Source organism: Lissotriton helveticus, chromosome 5_1 (assembly GCF_964261635.1).
Source record: "Lissotriton helveticus chromosome 5_1, aLisHel1.1, whole genome shotgun sequence".
NCBI classification, from domain to species: Eukaryota; Metazoa; Chordata; class Amphibia; order Caudata; family Salamandridae; genus Lissotriton; species Lissotriton helveticus.
In genome coordinates, this window is record NC_136065.1 from 922812375 (window position 1) to 922825220 (window position 12846).

Below are 12846 nucleotides of genomic sequence, written 5' to 3' on the forward strand. Positions count from 1 at the left end.
TTGGCACTGATTGAGTTTCACCCACGTGAGCCAAGAAGCTAGAGACAGACTGCGTGCAAACAGAAGAGCAGAGGTGACGAGTATGTCTGCAGCACCAAAGGTTATCTAGTTCCTCAAAGAATTATTTGGCCCTAAGCCAGCAGTCTTATCAAATAAGGTAATTTATGAGGATAAACGCACTCTCTGAATATTGATTGGGAAGCAAGAGGCAGTAGTAGTATGTGTTGTTTGACATAAAAAATAAACAATAGGCAAAATGTTTTGTCATTTTATGTGAGTCTTAAAGAACATTTGTCAAAATATAAACAACTTAAATGTACAATATACAACACCGCATGCAAGACGGTCCTGTGGCAAGAAAAATGTTACTCAACAGTGGATTTAGTAAACACTGGAAAAAACACATACTGGCAACATTTTGTGGAGTCAAAATCCATAGACATGTTTTCAGAATTTGGGGAAACACCTGGAAATATCCACTGGAAATCTTTGGCTTCTGAATCGAGGATCCCCACAATACCACCCTGAGAAGCCTATAACTGCTTACCATAGTAGTCCGGAAGAGGCTGTGCTTAGCCCAGTTTGCAGAGCCAAAGTTGGACAAGGCCCCGGAAACCAGTGGCAAGCAATCTCAACTCCCACTGTTGAGGCCCAGGAGCCTCTGCCTGTGCCTCACACTCAACATCATTGCACTTTAAGTGTCCACTCCATCATCCTCAAGAAAAACACTTAGCCAAGGGACAGAGTTTCAAGAATAACAGACTGAACAATTTAAAGTCTACTAATTTAGACTTTGCACTAATGAGAATATTGGCACAGAGTGTAATGCACTGACAACTAAAAATACTGGAAACTTTAAAAGTTTCTGGATATTTTTTAACGTTTCACAGCAGAACAAAACACTAACATTGGAGACGTTGTTAAAGAGTTACAAGCTCTAATTCGGTAACTAACTAAAGGTGGTTGTGCGTTTTGGATACTGTAAACTGGCTGAGGCAGCATGGTTAAGAGGACCATCACCCACATAAACAATTCTGACAACGAATACCTTTGTTCTTGAGAAGATTACTAAGGTCTACAAGTAGCTCAAAGTGAGCATATCATTTGCCCTGAAATAGGTCTAATTTTCTCAGGTTTATAATCCCAACCTCACCATTTAGATAAAGTCAAACAAGTGAATAGTGGAGGAAAGCCACTTATTAATGTTGCTTCTACCAGAAAACCGACCAGAATTTATAATGTCTTGCTACATCATAAAGGCAAAATGATTGGGTGGCAGTACAGCCGGGGATTTAGATTTCCAAGGCAGGGGTCTAGGGGGGTCAACCCAGGTTTCTGTGCAATAAAGGGAAGATACATGAAGAATTCTGTTAATACACATTGGCCTTGTTGGTTTGAGGGATTTCAGTAAACCAAATCTAGCACAAATTATTTTCCCAGATTCTTTCTTTAAAGCCATTCGCCCTGATTAACAGATATGTGTATGAGAGTATGTGTGACTTACTCGTAACTTACTTTAGATTTATACTCCATTCCAGGATTTCCAACAGAAAGTTACAACTACTCATTGAAGAAAGATTTGAGAGTCTGGTCCCTTATGCCTTTTCAGCTAAGACAATTGGTAATATCAGCACTTTCTATTTATTTATCAACTTCACTGTATCTGCAATGTTTCTGTTACAATTTCAATGCTTGATATAAACATTATAAGACAATTTACAACATTGTTTACAGCTCATTTGAATGCTTTAAAGTTTGATAGCATTTTAGGTACTCTTGCTTGAATATAAAAAAATACTGCCACATACATATAATAAATCAGTGAATAAGATTACTACACATGCCATATATTTCTAAAGGCTCTTTCTTAGACATGAGAAACCTTAACAAAAGGTCTAAGAATTATAACATCAAGATGCTAAAAATGAACATATTACCTTCCCTTTGTTGGTAGAGCTGTCCGCCTTCTTAATCCTTTTAGCAGTTTCTTCGATATATTCAAACTGCAGTTTATCACTAGATGACTTATTTTCAGGGCGATCATCAAGTATATTATCTAAAAATTAATTAGTTTTATTTCAGATAAACAGTTTAGACAGAGGAGCAGAACTCTGGGTGAGCAGCAGAATCTGGTAAACAGATTTGGATCTTGCATGAACACATTCATAATGTAACACAGAATAATGGGTAGTTTGTACTGGTTTGGTCACTGTATTTACTCCCTCAATGATAAAATAACAGGAATGTGTTCCATATGTACCCTCGACAATATTTCAATATGACCTTTAAAATGAGCACAGAAAGATGAGCTCTCACAATAGACACGGGGTACACTCTCATTGGTTGCATATTGAAATTATGCAATTTGGAAACAATTTAAGGGTGCAGTGCAACATCTAGCTCATACCCATGGTAATACACACATGCAGTATGCAAGTGATGTTTAGTAGAAGAGCAGTGGTCAAGAGAACACTTTCAATATTGCTTTATTCTTCTCAATAAGCAATATTGAGCAGCTGGAAATGCAGATGTGAAAGGCATGCAGTTAAAACGCACAACCAAATGGTGTTTACCTTCATGGCTGTTAGGAGCAGGGGAAGCATTAAGGACGTCAGCTACCAGGAAGAGGCAGAAAGAAAATAAGAAAAGAGAAGAAAGAGAAATGCCACAAGAGATATTAAAATGAGGTCTAAATTGTAAATATTATGTAGAATGCAAAATAGAATAATTTAAAGGAGTATGGAAGCTAAGAAACAGTTTACAAATAATTGGGCACACTTAGTTGCTTACTTGCAATTCTAATGTTCTGCATAAGAATAAAAATGAAGTCACTGGTGCAGGTCAGCTTTCAATCTCAATGCTTTACAAACCAAGTCTAACCATGGCACTGTTTGATAAAATTACATGAATTTCGGAAGGCAGTTAGAAAGGTAAGCCCTGTGCAAGGATTTCAGGTTTCGTGCAGATCTGAGGAAGGCATCAACAGCAAATAAATTCTCTGATTTGCTAATACCTTTGGAAGCATTTCATGGGTCTGGAAACAAGTTGGCACACCAGAATTGAGCTTAGCCTGCTAACTGTGTGTGCAGTGACGGGTCGGCCATAAGGGAGGTTAAATGCTAGACCCTGCCTCAGGACAAGGTCGTCAGTCAACGCCTGCGGCACAAAGTTTTCTCGTGGCTTTTCCATTTGGGAGTTGACCACACACTGTGTGGGCACAGGGCCTAACACAGGCCCAGCCATTTGGTGAACCAGCAGTTCATGCCCGCACAGGGGCTGTGCTCAGAACCTGTGGTCAACCACTGATATGCATAGCCATTGGGGAAATGAGATATGAGGGAGCATGGTGGATGGAGGGGTGCTTGGCCACACAAGGCAGAGTGCAGAGCCTTGACCTGCTACCAACCCCTACTGTGTGTGGGCTATGCTCCTGGTGAGTTGGATGTAGGGTAAGGCTACAGGCCCAAAGCCATCTGCAGTAAAGGTTTAGTTGCCTAGAAAATGTGGGCCTTTGAACAAATGCAACCAGGGATAAGTGAGGGGCCTCACACGAGTCCTTAAATGGACCTATGAAAAATAACAATTGTAAAAGTAAATATAAATGTGGGATACTTGTAAAGCGCACTGTTACTCTACCCGAGTGTCCTGGCGCTGTAGACCGCTGGGGAACCCGTCCTGGTTTTCCCTGTGAGATGCTCCCTTTGTGGGTATCTCCAGGGTGAAACCAGGCATCCCTGGCGTCTGTGGGGGGCCGTTGTAGAGATGAGGCAAGCTTAATGCCCAGAGTTACCGAGTGTGTTCCCTGGTTAGAGTAGGCACTGAGGCGAGAATTATCAAGTCCGTTGACCCTGGTCCAAGACCCTGCCGCGTCGGGAATTGAACCCTGGTCCCGGGCCGTTCTCTGCTTACAGGTCTGCCGCCTCTAACCAGTGAGCCACACCTCTGGACAGAATGCAGAACAATGTCATACGTTGACCCCAGTACAGAGATATGGGCCTATACCCATAATTTTTTTGCTCACCATGCCATTCCAGTTTGGACCCAGCCATATGCAAATCAGTCTTGACCCTGCGCCCGATGGGAACAGTCCAGCCCGAACTGCCTTGCCATGTCCTCCCTGGACTGGAAATAAGCATCCTAGGACCGGTTTCGGGCTTTCATCCCTCATCAGCCAGGATAGCTTGACTCCAGTGGCATGGAGAGCATGGGACTCACGTCTGAGCATATCCGTCCCATTCGGGGTGACAAATGCAAAAAGAACAATTGATGAACAGAATGCAAAACAAGGTCATACGTTCATACCAGTGCAGGGATCTGGGCCTAAATCCATCATTTTTTTGCTCACCATGCCATTCCAGTTTGGACCCAGCCATATGCAAATCAGTCTTGACCCTGCGCCCGAGGGGAACAGTCCAGCCCGAACTGCCATGCCAGGTCCTCCCTGGACTGGAAACAAGCATCCTAGGACCGGTTTCGGGCTTTCAGCCCTCATCAGCCAGGATAACTTGACTCCAGTGGCATGGAGAGCACGGGACTCATGTCTGAGCATACCCGTCCCACTCGGGGTGACAAATGCAAAAAGAACAATTGATGGACAATAGGCAGAACAATGTCATACATTCACCCCAGTACAGATATCTGGGCCTAAATCCATCGTTATTTTGCTCACCATGTCATTCCAGTTTGGACCCAGCCGTATGCAAATCAGTCTTGACCCTGCGCCCGATGGGAACAGTCCAGCCCTAACTGGGGTAGTGGAGTGAGCTAAAGAATGATGATGGATTAAACCCAGATCAGTTGACTGGGAGTGAGTGCTTGCAATGTTCAACACTCCGTCCATTATCCCCTTTGGTTTTGCTTTGTTCGCTTTAAGTTGGCAGGGTATGCCCAGACGTGGGTCCCTGGCTCACTTTGCCACTGGATTCAAGCTAGCCTGGCTGATGACGGCTGATTAGCCAGAAACCGGTCCCAGGATGCTTGTTTCCGGTCCAGGGAAGACATGGCTTGGCAGTTCGGGCTGGACTGTTCCCATGAGGCACGGGGTCAGACTGATTTGCATACGGCCATGTCTGAACTGGGGTGGCGGCGTGAGCTAAAGAATGATGATGGATTAAAGCCAGATCAGTTGACTGGGGGTGAGTGCTTGCAATGTTCAACACGTCCATCATCCCCTTTGGTTTTGCTTAAATGGGCCTAAGCCCCATTCACAGAGACAAGCACTGGCTCTCACACCTGCATCATATTCCCCTATTTGTCCTTAGTCACTAAGTGGCAGACATTGCAATCTTAGCCTATTTGATACAGCATTAATAATTTGCAGTTTCTGTCACTCCTTTAGTGTTATCAATTGCGGTCAACCACATTTGACTTGACCAGCAAAGTGATCACAGAATGGCACTAAGGCAGAACTAATGGAATAGAAACGGGATAAGAGGTCTTTAGGAGATCATTCAGTTGTGCAATGCCACGTATTAATCTTTTAGAATTTGCATACTAAGAGTCTCTATTATTTTTCAGAATCTGAACAATGCCTGTAGGATGTAACTAAGAAATTAAAATATTTAACTGAGAAACTCAAGGAGCCTTAATAAAAAGGAAATTACAATAGTTAGCTGCACTCTTAGCTACTGAAGTGGTTTTAATCTTTTGACCTCTGTAGACCACCATGGCATAATTCATGGAATCTGAGGAACCCCACTGAGTCATTACTGAAAGCTGGGGACCCCCGGCCTAAGTAATTTCTAGGATTTGAACTACAGAACAATACAGAGAAATATAAAAGCAAGCATACACCGAAAATGAAATATTTTGTTTAATTGACAATCAAATATGGGAAAACAGTTTTTCCATTTTCAATTTCCTTCTTTGTTTGTATAAACCTTATTCATTTGAATGCATTCATTTTAATGTCATTTAAATTTTTAACAGTCGTGCACAACCTGAGTGGGACTCGCGACCCCCTAGGCATCCTCGGACCACAGGTTATAAACCACTGATCTACTGCATCAGGATAAAGATGGCGAGAAGACATTATTCAACTGACCTAAGTCTTCAGGAAATTGTTTACAGCTTACCATATTTTCTTTATCAATTTGGACATGAAGAGTGGCTGCCATTATTTTCACAAGATTCAAAAAACACCATCAGGACATAACTAGAAATGTAAACTTTTTAACAGGCTAACAAAAGGCAATCATAGCAATAAGTTGTAGTACAATTTTGTATTCTCTAATATTCATCTAATTAGAAGACATGGTGTGACTGGTCTCAGTTTCTTCCTTCATTGTCCTTGTTTCTAATCTTTTCTTTGTAATGTGATAGGAGGGATAATGATTTGGGCTACATTAATATGTAAATAAGACATAGGGCTAAACAGAAGGCGGTTGATTTGATATAGGGTGTCTGAGATAGACTATCAACAGGAGTTTTAATTTAAGAAGACAATTAGGCAATCTATAACATGGTGGTACATACAAAACATGCCCTTCTTTCTTTGTGCCTTCTTATGGAACTGATGAATTTTGTGGTTTGTCTATGTCATATAAATCAGTGTAGTCTGTTGCTTGTGTCCAAACATGTTTACATTGAGCCTACTCACTAAATGAGTTGAAACTCTTTTGTAAGTTGGTATGTGGCATATAATTTTTAATGCACTCTAGGTAGAGTTGAAATTACTTTATTATTGACTCTGTGTTGTCTGTTTGCTGATCGATTTAATCTTAAATATTGATGTGGCACAGATGAGCAATAGTAATCATTAAACACATGTTGGCCTAGTGGAGAGTGGATATTCTACTAATAAATCAAGAAAGAATCAATTCTTGTATTATGTGGAATCATCCACGGCTGGACTGAGAACGCAAACCAGCCCTGGTTATTAAGTCAGACAGGGCCCGGGGAAGTGTGTGTGAGTGTTGGGTGGGGGGCGGGCGCTGGTGGGAACCTGCTGATGCAGCTTTTGTTATTTTGTTACAGGGGGCCAATAATGAGAAAAACCGGCTCCCGCTGCTCCAAAACTGCCCCCACCCTTCCGGCCCACCGAGAAAACACCCGGTGCCCGCTACGGCCTGTCTGGCCCTGGAATCACCCCTTTGGTGTAGAGCCTAGTGAAAAGGAAATGAGTGTCCAGAGATGGTGTATCTAGGTTTTATCATTAGTATGGTATTCACCAATGATGTTAGTGTTTAAGTCTTCTGTGCCATTATGTGTAAGGTCACTTAGGGGCGTTATGACTGTGTTGCTAACAATAAATTCATTAATTTAAGGTTTCCTATATAGCCACAGCACTTTACATTAAAACAAAATTAACACAAAAAGACTAACATATAAAATCACAGTTTAGGAAAAGAACAGTCATATTTACAGGAAGATAATATTTGGGGTAGGTGTAGCCAGGGAGAAGACACACCAAGATCTGGAACACACCAATGTAGTATTTTTGTCAGTTCTTAGCAAGGAGAGCGATTCAGAGTGTAAGGGTAGCAACTGAGCAGCATCTGTGAGCACATTTGAGGGATTTACATTTCCTGTTTTTTTGTTTTCTAATGGCTTCTTTATTCCTTAGATGTATTGCTCCAACGACAATGTTAATTAAGTTATGACAGTGGTGAGGCTGTTGAAATTACAAGTCTTTGAAGGTCAAGAAGACAAGTTTAAAATAATTAAAGCGTTCAGAGGCAGCCAGTAGAGATCTCACAGAAAAGGAGTAACATCCGACTCACTTCCAATCAGCATGAGAACAAGATAGGGCTGTCCTGTCTGCCTGTTCCAAATTGCCCTAGCCATCAATCCCCTAACCAGCCTGATCAGATGCAATGCTCAAGTACGGGAATGGTGATGGAAGAATAGTCTAATAGAGCTGCTCTTTCTTGCCAGTCTTCACCTCGCAGGACCTTGCATTCTAAAACTACTTGACTTATATAAAGAGGCATCTAGCTTTCACACAAATTGACATAAGTGAATGCTGACCCCCCTGAAATGCGACAGTGACTATTACCTCTATCCCATCAAGAAGGCTAAGCTTTCAATATCCATATTGCAGTGGAACCAAGCATCACCTGGAGCACCAATCTCTCCTCGATTTTAACCAGAATGAAAAAAGATCTCCTAAACTGGGCTGAACTTCCACTTCACATCCTGGGCAGAGTGGCCTTGTTTAAAATGACGATCCTTTCCCTTTCTCTCTATGTTGTGCAAAGCGTTCCACTGACATTCTCCAACACCTTGTTTAGACACCTCACAGCGACAATACGCTCTTTTCTGTTAGCAATGTTGACAATCTGTCTACGATGGAGGAATGAAAATGGTCGACCTGCGACTATTACGGGTTGCACAATTAATGATTGCTGAACGGGGCTGGGGGGTGGGTTCATCAGGGGGTCCAGTCTAATGGACTAAACTGTCCATACTAGGTCTAGGTAATATCATGAGAATACTTTACATCAACCCTGTTCCCGGACACCTCCCAGGAGACACCATAGTGGCATTCTTGAACTGGCAATTTGTTCTTCGATTAACCAGATGCGATTGGCATCTGACACAATAGACCCTCTGTGACGTCGGAAACGGCTAAAACACAATAGAAGGGTCCAATAAATAGGGGATAATTGACATCTCAGTCCTGGGTGATGTATGAAGAGGATCGCACGAGGCCCTTTTTAGGAGCTGCAAGAGCAATTCTCCTGATCTAAAACCCAATTTCATAAATACTTGTAGCTTCGCCATGCACTCGATAGACATCACTCTGTACTTGTGTAACCCACAATATAGTCCCCCAGACGTCAAGATCCTGGTGGGTCAGCTTAGGATGGATATCAAAATATACTGATAACTGGTCATCCACACTACTGACTGCAATGGAGGGCTTAAGCAGAAATGGGAGAGATTGTGATTGGCCGTCTCAATGAATGGTTCGTGAAGAATCATCGAACAGCAGTAAAGTTATAAGCAAACCAAAAAACGCTTTTCTTATGGAAATGCAGATTTAACAATAAGTACGCACAGTGGCAACTGCCAATAGGTAATATATATTCATATAATTTATTTTTTTATTTTATTTTTGTACCTATATATTTAACAGTGGCAGACACCATTGTATTTTTTTTTAAAGTTCGACCACCTCAGTTCCTTCCTGTAAAGTTTCAGGATGATGTGTTCAAGCAGAAGCCAACATTATGTAACACCAGCGAGGAGCTACGGCTTACTGATCTTGGTGGAAGAATGGCACCATATTTGCCAAGAAATGCACCCGGTCTTGCTGGGCATAAATAAGTGGAGAATACAACATTTCAGCATGTTCTACCTTTAATTCACCTAAGTGAGAGATGCAATGACATTTGTTTGGAAAACACTGCAATCTGTTGACAATGCTCATAACTTGAGTGGTAAAAATTAGCACATGCTCTAGTTGGTCCAGAACTGGACCTTTACTGCAGGGGGTGGAGGGGGCTTGGGGGAGCGAGAGGTTCAATAATCATTTCCACAGTGGGGAACTTAGTGAGACAGAACAATTAGGATTCCTTAAGGAAGCCAGGAGTCTGAAAAATAATGTGTTGAGCTGGATTGCATTCAGGTATCATGTTCAGAAAACACTTCTTCCATATTTATAAGCCGCCTTGGAGCGGAAAAACATTTTGTAATGTGTGCTGGAATTTTCTATTTCAAGTTTTGCATAGTGTGAGACCTAAACCAGGTTTCATATCAGCTGTTGGAGCTGTGTATGATAGGGATTTTCTCAAGATAAAGAATAGTTTTTTTAATAGAAGGCTTTCCAGGTGAACTGGCACTGAATAGAGTTGTCCACTTTCCAATTTGATCATTGAACTTTTTTTTAATGTAATATTGAAATATAATTTTACTTTTATTGATTTAAGTGGGAACGTTTTCAGTTAATGCTACTATTTGCGAAAGACATGACGAGAAGAACATAACAACCAAACACTTTTGTTCTAGCAACTTTGGACATGAATGAATAATTAAGGAATTAGAGTATTTATAAAGTGCAACATTCACTATTGGGAACTGTGGATCTAGGATAGTGGGAAGCAGGAAAGGAAAGAAGTAAACTAAGTCTAAGTCAATGAAATAGAGTAGCAGTGTGCCAAGAAATCTGACCAGATTAGTAGAATATATAGATTACATGTATTTTTCAGACCAAACTGTGGTTCTCAATATCTGTTCATAGGAAGGTAGGCGGTACCTAGCCCATGCCACAAGGAACGTAAAGGGTCTTCCTCTCATACCCACCAGTTTGTAATGCGGAACTGCTGCAAAAATTTGGAGGCTGCACGTAAGGAGTGTGGAAGTTTATATCTTCTAATGCGAACTAGAATAACTGAGGCTTCAAAGCCGAACATGGCTTTAAGCACTATGCAGAGTGCCATAAACTCTATATGTGAAGTAAAAGAAAGACAGTGTAGCCTTTCTCGAGCCTTGGTGACATTACAAAGACCACAGTGCTCTGAATCAACTGCAGATGTGAGAGGAATTTAGACCCAGATTAAAGGCATTGGTATAGTCCGAATATACCGCTTTTTTACTCATCGGTTTTCCCCGCAGAGAATTACAATGCGGTTGTTACAACGTCTGCGTTGTAACCATGCATACCATTACCCCGCAAGTCATATAAACGACTTGCGGAGGGGGGGCGCTGGATGTTGGAATAGTATAATTTACTATTCCAACTCCAGTCTGCAGTCTGTGCGGACAGTAGGCAAGGTGCGAGTTGAATTCCCCCCTCCGCAAGTCGTTGCTCCGACTTGCGGAGTAATGGTATGCGTGGTTACAACGCAGTCGCTGTAACAACCGTGTTGTAATTCCCTCCGGGGAAATGTTCTCGTGGTAAACGATGTTTAACGTATAGTCCTAGTAAAAGCCCAGGTTAAAGGCATTGGTATAGTCAATTATGGACTGAAGTGAGGCAGCTACTTCAATGGGTCGAAGCTGAGGAGAAATGACTTTCAAACTTTTCTTTATCAGGTTAAGCTGAAAGGAAGGCTTGGATACAGTGGCATTTGATTGGGGCTTCCAAGGACAGCTTCTTGTCTAGTGTGTAACCTAGATTCCTAAAAATATCTGCGGGCATGTGGAAAGAGCCCATACACGAAGCCCACAGATCTACGGTCCAAGGTGACCCAGGGCCATATATCAAGAGTTCAGTCTTGCCAACGCTATGTTTTGATTTTTTTCAAAGATTGAATAGCTATTAGGCATGGTTTTCAAAAGTATTTTTTCAGTACACTTAGAGGTTTGTGAAAGCTGAACAGGAGTTGAGTGGCATCAGCATAAGACAAAGTCCAATCCAAAGGAGCATACCAGATGAATCAGAGATCAAATATATACGTCCCACAGAGACAAGGAAGGTCTCTGTGGGACCAAACAATAGACTTATCACCTTTTGGGCCTAAATGAAAAAAGTTCCAGAGCCCGACTGCAGTCACTATTAGTTGAACCAACTCAATGCATAACCTTGCCTCTGAGGCTAAGAGAAACACCCAACCATAACTGAATGATCAATCGTGTCGAAAGAAGGTGAGAGGTCTAGTAAAAGAAGACCTATGGGAAAGCCATTGTTTAAATTTAACCTGAGGTCATTAAGAGTGGAGACTAAGGGTCTAATGATGAGTTTGGCAGTCCGAGGACCGCCAAATTCGCGGTAGTGCAGTGGGGGCGGTCTGGCCACCGATGTACTGGCGATTTGACCAACGAATTACAACTTGGGCATCGGACCGCCATAGCACCACTGCAATCTCTGATTCCTGGTGGTGCGCGGCGGTCAGAGGGAACAATAAGCTTGTTGGTTCCTTCCGGCATCACCAAGCATATTAAGACTATCCTCACAGCCAGCGGTCTCAATTAGGTTCTTACTCCATGAAACTGCTTGCAGTGAGGAAAGGAAGGTTGGCCCTGTGCCAGGGGGTGCATGCTAGGGGGCACATGTCCCTGTGTGCATGCACCACATTCCGGCATCGTATGGACTGCATAGTGCAGGCCATGCAGGAACGTGCACTGGCAGTCCCGCGATGGAGTATAGTAAAACTCGCATATGAGTCTTTAAACTGCACCGCCGAGGGACCGCCACGCCACCCGCCTGACAGACCAAGATAATACTTGTAACCTGGTGGGCAAATGGTGGCCCTGTTTGGCGGTGTGGGAGCGGGAGGTGGTGTGGCGGCCCGCTCCCACACCACCAAACTTGTAATCGGGCCCTAAAGCAGTTTCTGTCCCCATGCCTGGTCAAAAGCCTGTTTCTGTCATATTCAGAAGGCTGTGATTTATTTTAGTGACCTAAACGCTATCTGCTTAGATATTTTACCACACATTTGGTAATCAATTGGAGCAGCAAGATGGGCCTATAATTGTGAGCGCAGGATCCAGATAAGGTTTTAGAAGGAGTTTCACTGTGCTGTCTTTCCATGACTTAGAGATCTTCTTGGACTGAAAGGCGAGATTTATAATGACTGTCATTGCTAGAATAGCATCCACCAGTTTAAGTAGTATTTTAGTGGCACAAACATCATTGAGTGAGCCAAAACAGATAGAATAGAGTCATTTAGAGGTATTGTCTTTGTCACTAGCTGGACTCAATAATGAGGAATCCACGGACTCCAAATTGGGCAGGGTGGGCAATGTGTGACATTCTTGTTTGTTAGGAGAATGTCATTATAAATTACCTGAATCTGATCAATAAATAAGTCAAATAGTTTGTCGCAAAATTGTTTCGGGGAGAGTCAGAGAACTGGTAACTCAATGTTAATTAGAGATATCCTCAACTTCAAAAATGGTTCCAATTGAATTAATTTGATGTGTTAGTATGCATAATAGGTACATTTAGCTCTCCTCAAACTA

General features: G+C 42.3%; 1 protein-coding gene across 3 annotated transcripts in view; it reads right to left on the bottom strand.

Moving 5' to 3' along the window:
• Window positions 1-12846, bottom strand: part of PLCE1 (phospholipase C epsilon 1) — a 1554148-nt gene that overhangs the window by 365813 nt on the left and 1175489 nt on the right. For 2 of the 3 annotated variants that reach the window (XM_078643386.1, XM_078643387.1), the window contains exons 21-22: window positions 2574-2615; window positions 1938-2056 (exon numbers count right to left, since the gene is read on the bottom strand). In XM_078643386.1, the coding sequence (XP_078499512.1) occupies window positions 1938-2056; window positions 2574-2615 (161 nt within the window). The remainder of the gene's footprint in view (window positions 1-1937; window positions 2057-2573; window positions 2616-12846) is intronic. The other variant, XM_078643388.1, reaches the window with a different exon arrangement.